This window comes from Mesoplodon mirus, assembly GCF_964341445.2.
Source record: "Mesoplodon mirus genome assembly, chromosome: 18".
Classification (NCBI taxonomy): domain Eukaryota; kingdom Metazoa; phylum Chordata; class Mammalia; order Artiodactyla; family Ziphiidae; genus Mesoplodon; species Mesoplodon mirus.
The window spans coordinates 7624150-7644655 of NC_138994.1; the positions used below are offsets into that span (position 1 = coordinate 7624150).

The 20506-nt window shown below is 45.7% G+C and overlaps 1 protein-coding gene across 7 annotated transcripts in view; it reads right to left on the minus strand.

Annotated features, from left to right (window-relative positions):
* Positions 1 to 13503: 13503 nt before the first annotated feature.
* Positions 13504 to 20506, minus strand: part of GJC1 (gap junction protein gamma 1) — a 36353-nt gene continuing 29350 nt past the window's right edge. For 5 of the 7 annotated variants that reach the window (XM_082605116.1, XM_082605111.1, XM_082605113.1 and 2 more), the window contains 2 exons: positions 20421 to 20496; positions 13504 to 19504 (listed from right to left, as the gene is read on the minus strand). In XM_082605116.1, the coding sequence (XP_082461242.1) occupies positions 18294 to 19484 (1191 nt within the window). In that variant the 5' untranslated portion in view covers positions 19485 to 19504; positions 20421 to 20496 and the 3' untranslated portion in view covers positions 13504 to 18293. Of the gene's footprint in view, positions 19524 to 20420; positions 20497 to 20506 lie in introns of all 7 variants that reach the window. The other 2 variants (XM_082605112.1, XM_082605117.1) reach the window with 1 other exon arrangement.

Below are 20506 nucleotides of genomic sequence, written 5' to 3' on the forward strand. Positions count from 1 at the left end.
GCAGGATTCCTAGGACCACCTCCACGTGCAGAGAGAGTAGGACTCGGGGCAGTGCTGGCCTAAATTCCTGGTCCCCACCCTGTTCCGGCATCTCAGTCCCTCAGCACATCTGGAACCTCTACCCCCAGACTCCCCCACTGCAGAAGGTCAGCTTTTTCCCCTTGGGTTCACGGGTGAGGCAGCCCAGCAACAATCGCCCTCAAACCTGTCATGACCGGAAGTCTAGGTTTGCCCTCTCTTCTCTGTTCTGGGCTGGAAACCCTGCTTTTAACTTCATGGCTCTGCGTCTCAACTCTGCCAATCCCCGTGCATACCGCTTCTCAGTTCTGGGTCCGTGGTGACCTTCCAACTCGGTCTGATGTGTAGATACAGCTGATGCTTCAGGTAGTGAAAAGTGTGGCTGCCGACAGGCACTGGCGGAGGACTTGGGAGGCTCAGCACTCGGCTCCTGTAGGTCAGCGCTCAGCCTCAGGCCCAACCCGGAGCCCCACATGTTACCTGCGTGGGTGCACAGAGGTGCAGGAGGCCACGGAGCAGGCGCAGGGGAGGGGGGTGGGCAGCGGGAATGCCGGGGAGGTAGCGCCTCTGATGCCAGCGTACTTCCCATCTGCCCGGGTGCCAGGCTCTGTAGGCTGGAATGGAACAATTAGATCTGGTCCAAACAGATAATCTGAAAAGTACAGACATCCCCTGTTTTCTGAAAGTTCACTTTATGCCCCTTTGCTTTTACAAGAGACCTACATTAGTACCTGTTTTCTTAACTGAAAGAAATTCCAAAAAGATTTTTACTTCTATTAAAAAAGACGAAAGGGCTTCCCTGGTGGCACAGTGGATAGCAGTCTGCCTGCCAGTGCAGGGGACACAGGTTTGATCGCTGGTCTGGGAAGATCCCACATGCCACGGAGCAACTAAGCCCATGCACCACAACTACTGAGCCTGCGCTCTAGAGCCCACGAGCCACAACTACTGAGCCCGCGCACCACAACTACTGAAGCCCGCGCGCTCTGGAGCCCGTGCTCTGCTGCAAGAGAAGCCACCATAATGAGAAGCCCGCGCACCTCAAGGAAGAGTAGCCCCCAATGGCCGCAACTAGAGAAAGCCCGCGCGCAGCAACGAAGACCCAACGCAGCCAAAAATAAATTAAAAAAAAAAAAAAAAGATGAAAGGCGAAAATAGCGTTCAGCTTGTTTGTAACAGCCCTTACAGAGGCCTCGAGCACCCCAAGCAGAGAGAGTGGCACCGCCAAGCTCCTTCCCCAGGAACCACACTCAGCACCAAGCTGCCGATGCACTGTGAGCATTGGTGCTTTATCTTGATTTATTTTGTGCATTCGTTAGCAAGATGTGTCCTAAGGTAATTGCTTCTTTGCTGTACTCCATTTTGGCTTATTAAAGTTCTCCTAGGAACGCTCTACTTTCAGATAGTGGGGGAAACTTGTACTTACTTGGGTTTCAGAACATGTCAGGCAGTTCTGGCAGAGTGGTGCCTAAAAAATGTGACGTGGAACCAGAAAGTAAACTTACTGTGAAGACCACCTATCGCAGAACTTCCCTGGCGGTCCAGTGGTTAAGACTCCACGCTTTCACTGCTGGGGGTGCAGATTCCATCCCTGCTCGGGGAACTAAGATCCTGCATGCCTAACGGTGCAGCCAAAATTTTAAAAAAAGACCACCTATTGCAAGGAATTCCCAGGTATCTGATTTTTCAAAAGTAGAAACTAAAAAGTAAATAAAATCACTGTCCCAGACTGCCTCTGAGTCTCACTCCCTAAACCAGCACCCACCTGTTGAGGATTTCTGGGTGAATCATGGGTGTGGATTTCTAGGTGAATCATGGGTGCAGATTTCAATTCCCAGTTCTATTTATTCAGGCTAATGTGTGGGTCCCCTTGGTGCCCTCATGAGTTGGAAGTGGCCGGGATGGAGAGCTGGGGACGTTAGCACCTTGAATTTGCTCAGAGCTTACTTGTGGAGTTGAAGAAATGATTACAAATCCATTCTGGCTCATCCCAGTGTCCAACAGAATTGAATGCAGCCCACAGAAACAAGCTATGTATGTATTTTAAAATTTTCTAGTAGCCCCATTAAAAAAAGAAACAGGCAAAGTTAATATTAATACATTTTCCTAAATCCAGTATATCCCAAATAATCTCAATTCAACATGTAATCAACAAAATCATTGAGATGTTATATTGGGTTTGGGGTTTTTTGGGGGGGTTCATTTGTTTTTTGCCCTCTGCCTTTGAAATCAGGAATGTATTTTCACTTAAAGCACATCTTAGTTTGGACCAGCGGTGTTTCAAGTGCTCAACTGCCACTTGTGTCCAGTGGCTCCCAGAGTGGACAGCGTAGGTTCAGAAAATAACTAACATTACTAAGTTGCAATATCTAAACCCAGGCAACTTGGAAATCAGGCAAGGACAGAAGAGAGGAAACAAATCACAGCAAGAAAGACTTGGATCAGCTGCAGTGGACAAGATCTCGTGAAAGAGGTCAGAGGGTCCTGTGTGTACCTTTCTAGAAGGCGAGAGAGAGGCTAGGATGACTTTGGCAGGATTGGGGAATTTTTTTTTTCTTATAAATTTATTTATTTTGTCTTTGTTGCGGTGCGCGGGCTTCTCATTGTTGTGGCTTCTCTTGTTGCGGAGCACGGGCTCTAGGTGCACGGGCTTCAGTAGTTGTGGCGCACGGGCTTCAGTAGTTGTGGCGCACGGGCTCTAGAGCGCAGGCTCAGTAGTTGTGGCGCACGGGCTTAGTTGCTCCGCGGCATGTGGGATCTTCCCAGACCAGGGATTGAACGTGTGTCCCCTGCACTGGCAGGCAGATTCTTAACCACTGCACTGCCAGGGAAGTCCCAGGATAGGGGAATTTTAACTTAACCTAGATTGAGAGATCTAAATGTGTCCTGCCCTCAGAGTGGCTCTGGCTCCCGGGCACTTGCTGTAGGTACAGTCAGACTTTATCAACCTGTTCAGAAGGTCAGCGGGAGACAGGCAGCCCCGGCCCCGAGGCTTTGTGCTGAGGACGACTCTTCTTGCCGAAAGGACTTCAAGGGTTGTCAGTAATGGCTTCAGCTTCAACATTTGGCCTTTGAAGATGGAGATTAATTCTCATTTCTTGAGATGCTACAGATACATTTAAGGGAGTGAGATCTCTGCACCCCAGGCTCACACAGACCCCCAGGAGCTCCCGCCAAGCCCAGGAACCCTCCGCACCCCAACCTGAGCTCCACATTCACAGTGGCTCTTCAGGCCTCCTGGTGTTGAAAGCAAGGTGGGAAATAAACATCGATCGGTGCTGTGGCTCAGACTATCACTGTTCTTTTATGACCTTACGACCTGGACGCCATCCCTGGTGACAGTTCCTGAAAGGTGCGGCGACAGCCCTTGGGGCAGGAGTCCTCAGGAGGGCTTGATGTCGCCTGAACTTGGGAGAAGTATCTCCCTACTTCCTGAGCTTGATGAGGCTGTGAAGCCCTGGATCCCATCCCCCACGCAGTGCTGCATTCCAGCTCAGCTGTAAGGGGATGAGGCACACTTGGTCCCCCAGAATGCCAACAGAGCATCCCTGATGCTGGACTGCCCTTTGCTCTTGCAAAGAGCTCTTCACGTGGTCCGTCTGACCACGAATTGAGACCCAGCCTGACCCACCCCCCAGGAAGTGATGCCGGCCGTGTTCAGTACACTCACGGCCCGAGGGCAGCCCGGACCACTGGGCTCAGGCCTCGCGCCCCCACTGCCGTCTTGGGCTCCGAAGTGTTCCCTGCTGTTCCCTGCAGTTCCCCACCCTGGCCCCTCAGGCACAGTCCTGGCCTTCAGCCACTTGAACCCCTGCCCACTTGGCAGCCTACATGCTTCCTGACAAGTGTCTGACCAACTGCCAACCTCTATTCTCCCCAAGAGCTATCTGCTCCTCCCTGGCAGCTGGAGTGCCCACTTGGGTTTAAAAATAAACTCACGCTCTGCCTTTCTTCAGCCTGACCCCTGTAACTTCCTCCAGGTTAAGCCTGATCCTGGCAGCTGCTGAAAGTAAGGGACCGCCATCACCCCAGAGGCCACCGCAGGAATGTGTTCCAGCGTCTCCACTGATGACAGACCATATGAAGTTTGTCCCAGAAAACTCTGTTTTGTCATGAGATGATTGTCACTTCTCTGGGGGTCATTCCCAGGTTGAGGTGTGGTTGAGGGCACAGGGGTAGGGTGGTGGGAAGCAGGGCTGATCTTAGGGGGAGAGAGACTCCCAGGCTTGCCCGGGTTGACACCATTACAAAACCGTTGTCTCGAAACAACCTAAATGTCCATCGACAGATGAATGGATAAAGAAGATGTGGTACATATATACAATGGAATACTACTCAGCCATGAGAAAGAATAAAATAATGCCATTTGCAGCAACATGGATGCAACTAGAGATCATCATACTAAGTGAAGTAAGTCAGAAAGAAAGACAAATACCATATGACATCACTTATATGTGAAATCTAAAATATGACACAAATGAACCTATGTACGAAACAGAAACAGATTCACGGACATAGAGAACACACTTGTGGTTGCCAAGGGGGAGGGGATTGGGGAAGCAATGGAGTGGCAGATTGGGGTTAGCAGACGTAAGCTATTATGTATGGAATGGATAAGCAATAAGGTTCTCCTGTATAGCACACAGAACTGTATTCAGTATCCTATGATAAACCATAATGGAAAAGAATAAAAAAAGAGAATACATATATGTATAATTGAATCACTTGTCTGTACAGCAGAAATTAACACAACATTGTAACTCAACTATACTTCAATTAAAGAAATAAGTAAAATTAAAAAAAACAAAACCGAGAAAAACACAGTAGTCTCCCACCTCAGCTGGGTGCTCACAGCAGCGGCACAGGCACACCTGCATGTGCCTGGTTGATGCTCTTTCCTCTCCCCGTCATTTAATCCCACCTCCTTTGCTCCCGACAAACTCAGCCCATCCCACCCCTTCTCACCCAGATAACCACTCGCCTCCTACTTCACACTCAAACTGAAACCCCGCTCCTAAGCCCTGCCAGGGACCCACTTGCAGTCTTACCAGTCTCTTGAGTCCTTCCCCCCAAGGTCAGTCCCTCTTTACCTTGAACCGCAACCCCTCCTGCCTTCTCAGGACATCATTCTTACCAGTGCTCTTGAGTCCTTCCCCCCAAGGTCAGTCCCTCTTTACCTTGAACCGCAACCCCTCCTGCCTTCTCAGGACATCATTCTTACCAGTGCTCTTGAGTCCTTCCCCCCAAGGTCAGTCCCTCTTTACCTTGAACCGCAACCCCTCCTACCTTCTCAGGACATCATTCTTACCAGTCTCTTGAGTCCTTCCCCCCAAGGTCAGTCCCTCTTTACCTTGAACCGCAACCCCTCCTACCTTCTCAGGACATCATTCTTACCAGTCTCTTGAGTCCTTCCCCCCAAGGTCAGTCCCTCTTTACCTTGAACCGCAACCCCTCCTGCCTTCTCAGGACATCATTCTTACCAGTGCTCTTGAGTCCTTCCCCCCAAGGTCAGTCCCTCTTTACCTTGAACCGCAACCCCTCCTGCCTTCTCAGGACATCATTCTTACCAGTCTCTTGAGTCCTTCCCCCCAAGGTCAGTCCCTCTTTACCTTGAACTGCAACCCCTCCTGCCTTCTCAGGACATCATTCTTACCAGTCAATCTTGAGTCCTTCCCCCCAGGGTCAGTCCCTCTTTACCTTGAACCGCAACCCCTCCTGCCTTCTCAGGACATCATTCTTACCAGTGCTCTTGAGTCCTTCCCCCCAAGGTCAGTCCCTCTTTACCTTGAACCGCAACCCCTCCTGCCTTCTCAGGACATCATTCTGCCGTTAATTTTTTAATTTTTAAATTTTTTTAAAGTTTTACTTATTTATTTATTTAGGCTGCACTGGGTCTTAGTGGTGGCACGTGAACTCTTAGTTGCGGCGTGCATGTGGGATCTAGTTCTCCGACCAGGGATCGAACCCGGGCCCCCTGCACTGGGAGCGCAGAGTCCTACCCACTGGACCACCAGGGAAGTCCCCATTCTGTCATTTACTAAACCTCTCCCGATATCTTCTACTTCTTTCCAAACTCAAGACCTTTCCATCTTTAAAAACAAAACCACCACCACCAGAACACCCCTGGCTACCAGCCCTGAATCTTCACAGCCACACTTTTTTTAAAAGAATAAGTTTATGTATTTATTTATTTATTTTTGGCTGTGTTGGGTCTTCACTGCTGCACGCGGGCTCGTCGCGGTGCGCGGGCTTCTCACTGCGGTGGCTTCTCTTGCGGAGCGCGGGCTTCTCACTGCGGTGGCTTCTCTTGCGGAGCGCGGGCTTCTCACTGCGGTGGCTTCTCTTGCGGAGCGCGGGCTTCTCACTGCGGTGGCTTCTCTTGCGGTGCGCGGGCTTCTCACTGCGGAGGCTTCTCTTGCGGAGCGCGGGCTTCTCACTGCGGAGGCTTCTCTTGCGGAGCGCGGGCTTCTCACTGCGGTGGCTTCTCTTGCGGTGCGCGGGCTTCTCACTGCGGAGGCTTCTCTTGCGGAGCGTGGGCTTCTCACCGCGGTGGCTTCTCTTGCGGAGCGCGGGCTCTAGGCGCACGGGCTTCAGTAGTTGCGGCACCACAGCCACACTTCTTGATAGAATTGGCTGCTCCTACCTTCACGTTTCCTCATCAATCATCCAGTCCTTGGAGCAAACACTGGAGGTTGTCAACTCCAAATCCATCTCCTCCTCTATCCCATCATCCGGATCCTGGCACCGGCCAGCTCCACTCCTCCAGCCATGCCCTCTCCAGTCGCTCCTCAACGCAGAGCTCTGGCTCACCTGCCTGTTCCCTACCTGCCTTGCCAGCTCACTTCAGGTCCACCTTCCCCCTAGACTCCAACCTTGGGAATCTCTTTCAGTTTCTTGAAGTTTTTCAGGACCTTCTCCCCATTTATGACGTGACCCTCGTTTTATCCAGCTAACTCCTATTCATCATTTAGGTCTCAATGGATGTGGCTTGCTCCAGAAAGACACCTGGGTTGGGTGTCTCCCCCACATGTTCTTGGAACACTTATTCTCCTTCCTAGATCAGAGCACTCGGCACACTCCATCACACTAGCCTGTCCACGCATGCTTCCCACCCCTCCAGACAGCATCAGCTCCATGACGGGTGGGCAGAGCCTGCCTTTCACAGTATCATATTCCCAGCATGTAATCTGGTGCCTGCAATATTCATGGTACTTAATGTTTGTCAAGTTAAAAAAAAGCAGTGCCTCCAAAGACTAAAATGGACTGGATTGGATGGTTGTGGACTGGGCTAGGGAAAAAAAATAGGAAACATACAACTAGACCTGAAAATCCAGACTGGCTCACAACTGTCCTGTTTTTTGTTTTTCTGTTTGTTTTCCTCGGCCACACAGTGGAGTCTTAACCATTGGCCCACCAGGGAAGCCTCTGTCGTGTTGAACTGGGGTTTAATCTGGAATGTGAATCATCTTTGGGGTGTGGAAGCAAAACAGTTTCATTTGAGACATACCCCACAGCAGGTGTTCACTCTGGAAATTTCTTTCCCAATGCACAACAGAAAGAATAACTGACTTGTTACTGTAAAAAAGAATTGGGATTATATTCCCAATCCCACACCCTCTCCCTCAACCATATTTCCTGAGCCTTTCCAGGTTTATTGGTGGAAACACCATTCGTCCCACCAAGTACCCTCATGTATGAAGCCTTAGAACTCACAGCCCCTAGTTAGTAAGGGCTTACTGTGGGCCAGGCACTGGCGCAGCATCTCAGGTGATGCTCACACTCGCCAGCCTTAGCCCCACTTGACAGATAAGGAAACCCAGCCTTAGAGGACACGCCCCCTTGAACCCACTATGTTGCCTGTAACGTTCATCTGACCCTGTTAACTTTGATGTAAAGGTCCTATTTTCTACAACTCTGTAAAGGCACTCAGGGAGTCTCGTTTTCCATCTTTTTGCAACTTCTGCAGAGTTTTTTCTTATGTGGGGCTACCTAACATCCTTGTTGGGGAAGACGCTAATGCATGACACCCTGTGCAGTTGCCATGGCCCAGAGCGGAGACAGTGGAGCTATGAGGTAGAACAGGCCTGCTGCTCCAACACAAGAGCCGGCCACTAGCTTCAAAGGACCTCCATGGGTTCTTCCCTTTTCTGAGTAATTCATAAACTTCAAAGATTTATAGTGTTTACTTACTAAAATACTTGCCCAGCCTCTCCAGGAGCTTCAGGGGAAAGAATAAAAGAAAAAAATCCTAATAATCAGTGTGGTTGAAAGGGGGATGGAGACTAAAATCTTGTTTATTCAGGCAGAACTGCAGAATCGGGAAATGAGAGGGACTTGAGAAAGTATCTGTCCAACTTCCCGCTTGATTCCTGCTGCAAAACCCCCAGTTTAGCCTTTGTGTGAATTACAATGATGGGAAACACACCACCTCAAAACCCTAGAGATTCTTTATCAGAAAACTTAAATTGTAACCACATTCTGCCTCCCATTCCTCCTTACTAGTGTCCTCTTATCTTCCTAGGACTGTCCTTTTTTTTTTTTCTTTCGTCCCGCTGCATGCGGGATCTTAGTTCCCTGACCAGGGATTGATCTGGTGTCCCCTGCAGTGGAATCCCAGAGTCCTAACCACTGGACCACCACGGAATTCCTAGGCGAGTCCTTTAACTGCGAGGACTGCTCCTACTTCCCCAGTGCAAGTCTTCTCTCCCTCAAGCTAAAGACCCTTTCGGATTCCTTAAGTGCCCTTCACGGGCCAGGGACCCAGGTCTTGCCCTGTCCTGTTATTCTCCTCTGGACATGCCCCAACCTACCCATGTTCCTCCTAAAGCACGTTGCCCAGAAACAGAGAATACTCCAGTGTGTCGCGACCAATAGAGCCAGAGCAGCGGGCCCATTACCATCTTTGATGAGGAAACCTCACTTCTACAGAAGCAGTAACTGTGCTCTGATCAGACCACATCAGAAATGCATATTTACTGGCCTTCATCCTACCATGATTTGGCCTAAATCTGTAGATGTTAAATCTGAGAAAGTTATGGGGGCTAAATTTAATAATAGCTTTTAGTTTTTAGGAAAGAGCCAAAACTACATGTCAATCCTTGTTCAGAGGATGTATTATACGAAGACACTAGAAATTACGAAATTACGCTTGGAGAGACAGCTGAAGACCCCCCATCAAGCACTTGCATGGTCTTCTCTTTTGGTAAGCATTTGCAAATTCACTTCTGGGAAGCTCTCTCTCCTGTTCTCTTGAGAACACGGTGTTGAGGGTTGCTAGGAGCATAAAGTATAAAACTGAAGGCATCCAGCAAAGTAGGTCTACAAATGCTGGTGTGAAAAGTGCTCCAAGACGTAGGAAGTGAAAAAATAAGACATGGAGGTGTCTATAGGATGACACCTCATACGTAGACTGATATATGCACAGGAGAAACCTGTGCAGAACTCACAAAAACAGACCAGCATTTACACTTGGGGAGAAAAACTATTGGGAAAGGGATATTTACTCTTCAGCCACTTAACACATTTTGGTACTTTGAATTTTTAAGACATGTGCATGTATATTACTTCTTAAAAATATATATAAGTGTATTTATTTTTGGCTGCGTTGGGTCTTTGTTGCTATGCGCGGGCTTTCTCCAGTTGCGGTGAGTGAGGGCTACTCTTCGTTGTGGTGCGTGGGCTTCTCATCGTGGTGGCTTCTCTTGTTGCAGAGCACGGGCTCTAGGCACGTGGGCTTCAGTAGTTGTGGCACGTGGGCTCAGTAGTTGTGGCTCGCAGGCTCTAGAGCGCAGGCTCAGTTGTTGTGGCACACGGGCTTAGTTGCCCTGCGGCACGTGGGATCTTAGTTCCCTGATCAAATGCATGTCCCCTGCACTGGAAGGCGGATTCTTAACCACTGGACCCAGGGAAGTCCCTTCTCTTCCTTCTTCTAGCTATTTCCCGGGATCATAGCCGACAACTCAAAGAGCTGGCTTGAGCGGCTGCTCACTGCCTAGGGTCAATTAAGATAAAGGAAAAGCAGTTCCTACCCCACACTATGTGTCTTCTGGGTCAACAAGCCCCCCAAAGCAGACCACCGGAACTAAACACCATAATCACAAGCTGGTCTATAATCACAAATGGTTCAAAAGCTGTAGCTCAGGCTTCCCTGGTGGCGCAGTGGTTAAGAATCCGCCTGCCAATGCAGGGGACACGGATTTGAGCCCTGGTCCGGGAAGATTCCACATGCCGCGGAGCAACTAAGCCCGTGCGCCAAAACTACTGAGCCCGCGCTCCACAAGAGAAGCCACCGCAATGAGAAGCCTGCGCACCACAATGAAGAGTAGCCCCTGCTCACCGCAACTAGAGAAAGCCCGTGTGCAGCAACAAAGACCCAACGCAGCCAACAATAAATAAATTTATATATATATATAAAAAGCTGTAGCTCCTTTGTCTGTGATCACTTCCCCATCTGAATGTGAAGTAAACAATCCACTGACAATTCGCACTCACTCTGTTTCCAGGGCTTTTGGCATTAAAAGTGTCTTAAGGAGCCCAAATCCTTGTGCAGACCACTCTGCAGTCAAAAGTTGAGGCCTGTCATTGCTCTCAACAGCACCTGGGCACCGGATCGAACATCAGTCTCTGCCTGCTGGGCAGAAGCCACAGCTGCAACACGCTTTCAGGAAAATGGGCCAGGCTGAAGGAGCTCCCTGTCAGTGTTTTTCAATGTTTCCAGAGCAAAGATAAAATTTCACTTTCACGAGACTGACTATACAAACTAAAAATAAAATTGAAAAAAGCTATCTAGTTCTGTATCATTTTTCCCCATGGTCAGGTCCCATTCAGGTCACTGGCTATGCACCGAAATCGGTTATGAACAGTTGCTTGGTTCTGCCTTGCCTGGAGTTTAAGGCTGTCAGCCAGCCCATACCCTGTGATGGCCCCGCAGAGCACAGCAGACAAGGATACTTGTGGGAGGTTCGGCCGAGGGTAAAGAGGGAATCCGGTCAGCTTCTCCTTGAGGCACTAGCCGTGGGCTTCCATAGGTTTTCTTTCACAATCCCCGAATCTCGTTTAAAGTAGGCATAGCATGTCAAGGGCAGGGCAAGGAAATGCTGTGCCATTTCCTCAGGATTGAGAGGGCAGGAGAGAAAACCAACTGACAGCGGATGCTTGTTACCATGTCATCATCTATTTCCTTTTGTTTTCCAACCCTGAGTCACTTCCTATTTCTAACTTCCACAAAGATGTTATAAAATGTAGGGTGGAGAAACTCTGAAGTAAAGACACCAACTCGTTCATATACAAGGTGGGATGGTTCTTGGTCTAGTCATAGTCATAAGCCGGATGTCCTGAGTGCATATTGGAGGATGTTTTGAAAATTTATGCTTGGGGGGGGAGGGATAAATTGGGAGATTGGAATTGACATACACACACACTACTATATATAAAATAGATAACTAATAAGAACCTAGTGTATAGCACAAGGAACTCTTCTCAATACTCTGTAATGACCTATATGGGAAAAGAATCTAAAAAAGAGTGGATGTATGTGAATGTATAACTGATTCGCTTTGCTGTACAGCAGAAACACAACATTTTAAGTCAACTATACTCCAATAAAAAAAACCTGTTTAAACATCTAGTTGGAGACAGCATTTTTCCCAGCGGCCCCCGCCCCTCCCCTAAATCACTTATGGACTGTCCCACTGATTCCAGATGAGTGTCTGGATCATCTGCAGTCCTCCTCCACTCCAGCCATCAATCTGAGCCGGCACATGAGATGACATTCATGTGCTATGTCAGGCTTAAACCTCCTTGAACAGAGATCATTCAAAACAATCCCCCTCTCACTTTTATTCTGGCCCACATTTCACGTTTTTATTTTTTTCCTAAGTGGTTCTCAAACCTTCATATACATAAGAATTACCTAGAGAGAATTTTTGGGTGAAGTCACTATTCTGTATCTTCGGTGGTAGTTGCTCAATGCATGCCATTTGTAACTATACACTAAAAAGCGTGAATTTTACATCATGTAAATTACACCTTAATAAAAGATTTTTTTAAAAAATCACCTGGAGAACTTATTAGTTCTTATTATAGGCCTCAGATGGGTCCAAGGAACCAACATCTTAATAGGAATTGCCTGTTACTTCTTCATAAGTGGTCCAAGGGTCACATTTGGAAAAAATGCTGTAAACACAGCAAGGTCCACCCAGCTGGATCCACCCCCTGCCACAGTGAGAACCCCACTAATATCCGCTTCTGCACTTCGCTAGAAGAACATAGGATGCTGGATTAAGCCACTGGGCAATCAATGTGCAGACCTGGATTCTGTTCTCAGCTCCGCCTCAACCCCCCTATCCCTTATGCCCCTGTGTAACATGCTTTCAACTCGAAATAACTAAAGGAGGCAAACCCTAAAAGTATTACATGTTAAGATTGGTATAGGCCCGGGCTTCCCTGGTGGCACAGAGGCTGAGAGTCCGCCTGCCGATGCAGGGGACACGGGTTCGTGCCCCGGTCCGGGAGGATCCCACGTGCCGCGGAGCGGCTGGGCCCGTGAGCCATGGCCGCTGAGCCTGCACGTCCAGAGCCTGTGCTCCGCAACGGGAGAGGCCACAACAGGGAGAGGCCCGCGTGCGGCAAAAAAAAAAAAAAAAAAGATTGGTATAGGCCCTTAAAACCTTAGAAATATTGTTTTAATCTCTATGTAGCAAAGCAAACAGACTTGAACTTTGATGCAACACCTTTTCCAGGTACTAATATCTGTTCTGATGGCAAATCTGCCAAAGAATCCACTTTCCAAACTAGCAGTGACTTAACAGCTCCAGCAGCTTTCAAACGGCTCACAAGTTTATTACCAAATATGGTTGGCTGACCAGTTTACAATCTGTGCCGCTGAGGGTGGGCTTGACGCATGACCTATTCTGTCACTCAGTCAGCTATTCTGTGTCTGGGGTAACAGAGGGCATTGTTGGAATAAATGCTACCCTCTCCTCAGCCCTCTCCCACATCCTCTATTCTCACAAAGTGGATTAGTCACACCAAGACTGGTCTAGTCTGTGAGAAGCATCTTTCTCAGAAGGCACTTCTCTTCTCCAGGCCTCGAGAACCAAAGGGAGCCAGAGAGCGGGTATGTTCCCGGTTTCTGTGCTTAGACCTTAGCCTCCACCCTTAAGGCCACCTACGCCTCCCAGATTGTGATGCCACAAACACGCCAAATCCTCTTAGCCACAGCCATCCCAGAGGAGTTCTAACCCAGCTATGAAAAAGGGCATCTTTTGAGCCCAAACCTCTACTTGGAAAATTTCCTGCTCATGTATTTCCACTGAGATCAACTTACAGGTGAATGTATGGGAAGAGATTTTCATATCAGGTTTTCTGTGTAAACCATTAAGCTCTTGGGCACTATTTGACACAAAGAATGGGGTAAAAATCCTCAATATGACATTTCCTGGCAGTTGAGTTTTCACGTTTGGAAAAAGATGCACAGACCACAAATGAATCTTCTAAACTGTATTTGGAACTGACAAAAACATCTGGAACTGACAAAAAAATCTTCCTAGAGACAAGGCCCTCAGCAGAGTCTGTCCCCACCATAAAATTTTACATCAACTGTACAGAACAAAATTAGCAACGAGTGATCTTTGGCACTAGGATGGGTCACTCCTTAGCTGTTCACACAATATCCAAATCGCACATCACGTGACATTAAACTGCTGGTTAACAGTTGAATGTTACATTTAAATTATCTTAAAAAGTTGGAAGTCCTAGCTAAGTTTTTTGGTATCAATATGCTAATCATATCTAACACTTAGTGCCTGAGGTAGAGACTTCTGTAAGAGATTTATCAAAGAGAACACAATTGAGAGTACAAAGAAGAAAAACACTTCCAATCTGGGAATCATACAGCCAAATGTCTTTGCTGGTTCAGCAAGCCAACCCTGAAATGCAGAACTCTTACTTCTTTTATTTCTGTAGAGATTTTGCACGGGAGTAGGGCTTTCTTTTGTTTGGACTCCTGAATTTTGGAATACATGGATTGCTTCTTTCAAAAGTATGATTATTGGGCTTCCCTGGTGGTGCAGTGGTTGAGAGTCCGCCTGCCGAAGCAGGGGATGCGGGTTCATGCCCCGGTCCGGGAAGATCCCACATGCCGCGGAGCGGCTGGGCCCGTGAGCCATGGCCGCTGAGCCTAAGTGTCCGGAGCCTGTGCTCCGCAGCGGGAGAGGCCACAGCAGTGAGGGGCCCGCGTACCACAAAAGAAAAAAAAAAAAAAAAGTATGATTATTAACATGGAATGTGCATGAACCAAACTCATTTAGCATCATTATTAAAAACAACACAACTGCGCATTAGGGACAACAAATAAAATCTTTTAAACTCTCCATGATATGTGGCCAGAATGAGTGACAAGTATGCAAGTCAACCTAATGATTCTAACCTTGATGGTAACTGGATTACTACAGGTTTACGACATACAGGTGAGTTGAAATCTTATTTCCAAACTCTGCACTGTATAGGTGCAGGGGCTTTATTTTCAGGTGGTAAGACTCTTCGTGAAATTACTTGATTTTATAAAGATAAAATTAATCTAACAACTGGAACCTTCCAATCAAAATGGCCAGCAGCTGCGTATCTCTGACTTCAGGTACTTTTCTTCACAGTTGGGAAAGACCTTTCCTTTATGAAAAGGCATCTGTGAAGTAGGTTCAAGTATAACACACTTGCCTTTTATAAAAAACTGGCTGGCCAAAAATGTATCCTAAACTACAGGTATTATTTTTAGCAGTGTACTGTCTCTTAAATGAGAAAACTTGTAAAGCCTAGACGTTTACAAGCGTAACGGGTAAAGCCTAGGTATGACTAATAGGAATAACATTTAAGTCCATTCTTGGTATAAACTGCTTAGAGCAAGTTAAGTGTTTTAAACAACCACTGATTCCTGTGACAAAGAGCACGGAAGGACTTCTTACTACATCACATAGTTCTTTCACCTATTTTTTTTTGAAGCTCCAAGGTCAGACAAATGACCAATAATAATAGTTGGTTTTTTAATACTTTTTACCAGACGCTTTTTCTAACTACTTCATAACACTTCTGAGAGGCAAGCGGCTCCTGGAACTTGGAAAAGTAAAGTGAAATGCCTAGTCTCAGACCATGAAGAAATGACAGTTAAGGTACCTAATGATGACGTTCTTCTTTTTAAAGATATAGGTGTCCTTCTAAAAGACAGATATGTGGGAGCCCTAACCTGTGAGAACCATTTTAGATGGCAAAGTCCCTTTTTATCAAAAGTCTATAGACGTCAGTCAAGGAAAATCCCCAAACTGACTTCAATGAAGTCACACGCTTGTGGTTTTAAATGAACAAATATAGAAACAGGCGAAACTAAGGCCGAAAGCAACAGAGGAAGCCACAAAATGAACAGTGACATTTCCTTAGGGGAGAATGTTATACCATTCTTCCCTCAAATTTGAACTAAGAGGAAAAGCCTATTTGTCTTACAAATCTCTTCTGAATAACAGACTGTAACAAAGATGAACAAAGGACACACCACACCTGAATAAATCCAACTGTATGTTCAGGAATATAACATGTTGTTGACCATATCCTGATTGTAGTCTGTGAAGGACTAAGCACTCAACTTCTATTTAGGGAAGCAAGTGTCATACGACAGAGCATGTCTTATACAGCAATTCAAAGGAATGATATAGGGGAAAAAAAAAAACAACTCTGCTGACAGGTGTTTTATACAAATACTTGCAAGTTCCAGGACAGTAACTGGAACAATATTTTCATAGACTCAATGTAGACCCAATTAATGGGTTAATAAGCTAGACAGCGATAGGGCCGTCTTCTTGTACGTCCATGACAGGTTGTTAGGGGAGAATGGCCTTGGCAAACTCGTATGTTCAGAGGCTGAAAGAAATGGACTAAGAAAGCAGTGAGAGTGGGGAAATCTATGTCATAATTAGAACCTTAGTGAGAGAATAAAAATAGACTTTAACACATGTGAAGTGACCCAGAATATCTTTCTATGTACTTGAGGAAGTTGAAGAATTATCCAGACACAAAAGATAACATTCTCATCAGAACAAGCCCAGATGAAACACCAGGGGCCCTGTTTGTAGAAACTAAGTGGATGCTTCTGGCGCCAAATGTCTGCCTGGCATTTCTGCTTGACTCCTTCCCTCTCTCTCACTCGGATCCCCAACCCTTCCACTGGCAAAGCCACTCTGTTCTCCTTCAGGCTCTGAATAGATGGGTGTGAATGTATGTGTATTTTTTCTGTCCTTCAAATAAGAAATATACATGAAGTTCTACTGACATAAGAATTATTGGTAGTTCTTTATCTTAGCTGGCCTGAAGTATTTAAAATCTTCCCTTGTTTTAGAATAATTATTTGAAATTCCTTATTAAACACTTGGTTTCAAGGAAACTGTGCAGGTCTATTAATTATCAAGGATACATACATGTATAAATCATTTTCTGAAATTTCCCCTTCAGTCTCACTGGAGTTTACCTTTTGCTAAGTGTTTATAGAGATCCTGAAGAACTTCTCTAGGCTAAAATTTACAGACTAAAAAAAGCAAAATAAAGGTAAATGCATGGTTAGAAGATAAGCTTAAGTTTTCAACTGAGTGTCTTTTGCGGGGGGTGGAGGTGGGGGAGAAATGCAATGGAGAACAACAAAGAAAAAAAGAACTGCATACAGGACGCTGTTCTAAGAAGAGAGAACTGACATTTAAAAATTAAGTCAAAAAAATAGCACTCTTGGAATTTCAAAGTTGGAGGTGGCTTGCAATAACTTTCTGTTAGACGAGAGTGAGATGCCCAAAATGAAATGCTCCCTGGTGAAGCAAACACCGCTTCCTTTAAATCTTTACCAAAGCTCTTACTCAGAAGGCTCATAAACTGTAAGACAAATGATGTGAACATGACACGAGAGCAAAGTTCTCCAACATAAGAGAAGGTTGAAAATGGCAATAAAATACTACTGCAAATTACGAGTGTTATGTGAACATTAATGCCTGTCATTAACAAATAGATATGCCTATAGCAAATAAATACTGAAATTCTCTTTCGGTCTATTTACAGATAGAATCCCAGGTCTGACTGGCCTTCCAGGCAGAAACCTACATTGGCAGAAATATGTAAATTATAAAAGTTCCATGGTGAATTATAAAAAATAAGGAATTTGAATTTAGGCCTTCTGCCATATGCAGTTTAAGGTAGCTTTGATTAATTTTTAGCCTAGAAGGGAATTTTCGTATTTTTACTGTTACCATATTAAAAAAAATATCCATCACTGGCTTCTTAAGAAACCAGAGAGGCAGGTTTTTGGATACAGATTTAAGGCAAATCAAACAGGTCCACAACTAAACATCTTATCAGGGCTTACTTTCCAGGTGTGCCTTTGTTTTGTGACAGAGGAACCTTAGAACAGTTCTAGCCAGGGTCTCCACACTGCTACTGGATGAGGACACCTTTGTGCATCAGCCTTTTGAAAGAACTGACATTATATACACACCATCAAAGCATATACTGGCAAGGCTTGATATTTAAAGGACTTCTGCAGTGAATCACTTTATCTTCTTTGAAAACACAAATAGGTTTTCAAAGACTGGATACAACTCTGGACACATGAATGAGATTCAAAGACTTCTCAAGTCAAAGAGAGATCTCAACCTCCCTCTGCTATGGACTCTTTCCAAGACTGAGAACTGATTCACCCTCCTCCTGCGGCTTACATATCTGAAATCTTCCCTGCAACACGAGAGGCACTTTTATTAGGTATGTAGCATCTATTAAAACTTTAAATCCAGGGTAGAATTTGCTGAACAAAGTAATAAACACTAGCCTAATAGGCATTACCTTAAGGATTATTTCCCCTTTAATATAAAAGTATAACTACAGTGGTCCAATATACAAATACAAAAAAAAGTTCTCATACTAAAAAAAAAAAAAAAAAGTACCATAATACTGTACATACAAAAACTGTTCAACAAGAATGATTTAAATATATCTGTTCTCTTCCGGACCTGGAAGACACAAATGTAAAGTTCTGCAACTGTATTATTGCTGGAACATGTGTCCAGGAACACCGTGTTTCCCGTTCTTTCCCCTTTGTCCCAGCCCCACCTTCAGAGTCCCCTGAGCTTGGATCACGAGCCAACAGCGTCCCTGAAAACAACCAGAGCCACGTGTTTACTCAATGGAGGTCATTGCTCAGTGAGCCGCCGCGTACCGTGAACTATGAAAAGCACACGCTGTAAGCCCAGCCAAGATTAAATCCAGACGGAGGTCTTCCCGTCCCCCGATTTGCTACTAGCACTGCTTCTGTTGGACCCAGCCTTGGACCCCACTTTGGCTTTCTTTCCCCGGGGACCATGGGGGTTGTTTTGGTGATTGTAGGCCTGGATTGCCAGATCCAGGCGTTCCTGAGCCATTTTGATTTCCCTCTGCAGAGTCTCCAGGTCAGCTGGGAGGTTGTCCTCATGGCTGCCATACTGCTGTTCCTGGGCGATGTTGGCCTTGTTTTGCTTGTAGGCAATCTTAGCGTTGGACAGCTCGGTGTACTGGATTTGATCTGGTTTGACGGCAGTGTTATAGCCAGGGGGAGCAGATGGTGTGTTCCAAGTGAAAGGATAATTATAAGCACCCGGATCTTCCAGTTCCCTCCTTTTACTGTTCAGTGAGTCTCGAATTGTGCCAAATCCTAAATGAAGCATCTCCCAAACGTTAAGCAACAGGCAGAGGCCTGTAACACCATACATTATCAGAAGAAAGATGGTCTTTTCAGTGGGTCTAGAAATAAAGCAGTCTATCTTATGAGGGCAAGGAAGTCTGCTGCACACATAAAATGGGTGGACTTGGAAGCCATACAGAAAGTACTGCCCTATCAGAAAACCCACCTCAAACACGGTCCTTGCCAGCAGCTGCAGCACATAGATTTTCATGAGCCCATCCTCCCGAATCCGGTGTCGGCCATCATGCTTAGGTTTAGATTGGTTCTGATCTTTATTTTCTTTTTCACTTTCTAATTCCATTTCTGGATACATCATGGGATCCTCTTCATGGTCCTCTTCTGTTTCTTCCAGAGCCCGGTGTTGTTTCCAACGCATTGCATAGGGTTTGCTCCGAGCGGCCTTCTTGTCTGCTTCACCGTGCTCCATTTTGGCAATCTTATGAATGGCATAGCCCAGGTACATCACTGAGGGGGTGGCCACCAGGATGATCTGGAACACCCAGAAGCGCACGTGGGAGAGGGGTGCAAAGGCATCATAGCAGACGTTCTCACAGCCTGGCTGCTCTGTGTTGCACACAAATTTGCTTTGCTCGTCGTAATAGATGGACTCTCCTCCTACAGCTGTAAGGACAATCCGGAAGACGATCAATACAGTAAGCCAGATCTTCCCCACAAACGTGGAGTGGTTGTGGATCTCCTCTAGCAGGCGAGTGAGGAAGCTCCAACTCATGGTGACTGAACTGGTTCGCCCTGATAAAAATGAAAAATACTAAAGGGAAATCAGCAAATATTAAAATCTTAATTTTTTAATTGATGTTGAAATTTATCTTCAAGGCTCATACTAGAATGACTGTTAGAATAAATAGCATCTCACTCTACATTACCATCAGGTAGGACCGTTCACCTCAGTCTAAGAGCACTGGTTTGGGCCTACAGGGTCCTAGGAAGTCTGATTAGTTTTTGTGTCTTCCTTAGCTTAAAAGGTAAAATTATAGCTATCATTTGAGATATATTTCTCAAAGTATACTGGATTTTTTACATACAGTATTATTTCATAAGACCTTCGAACTTTGTGGAATATAGATAAGAAAACAGCACAGAAGTATAGCTATTCGGTCACAGTAAGACTGCCACTGAGAACATAATGGGGACACCTGGGCTGGATGGACTCCATTATGAAGAGGTACCTTATCAGGAAAGTTAAATTTTGGACCTGGTGACAAAGTATTAAAAAAGAATTAAGGAGATAGTACAGCTGCAAATAACTGGCAAAGATCAAGAACTAAAATAAAAGACAGAAAGAAACAAGGAAGACACTCCTGAGCTAGGCTGCATCACAGAGATTCTAGCATTCTGTATTATATTTCTGTATTTTGTTTATCGTAGAAGTTTAAAAATGCCTGTAGATTGAATTGTGAGGACATTAAAAATCCAATCAATAGACAAATCCACTTAAAACAGCATTCTGAAGGATAGTTTTATTCTGAGATTCTTAGATCTATGTCTAGAATCCAGGTAAAAACCATCAAATGGGATAATGTATGTAAAATCCCTAATACAACCCCTGACACATAGCTTTTCTCTTCTATCTTCCCTCTCTTGGTTTACTTCTGCAGATAATAGTTGATTATCAGCATCACCAAAGAAATTTAAATATACTTTTTACCTGTTATCCAGAATTTCTGTTATCCAAAATTTTCTTAGAGAAATGATGTTTTGCTTACAAGTTTTCCAGATTCCCTCTGGAAGGGA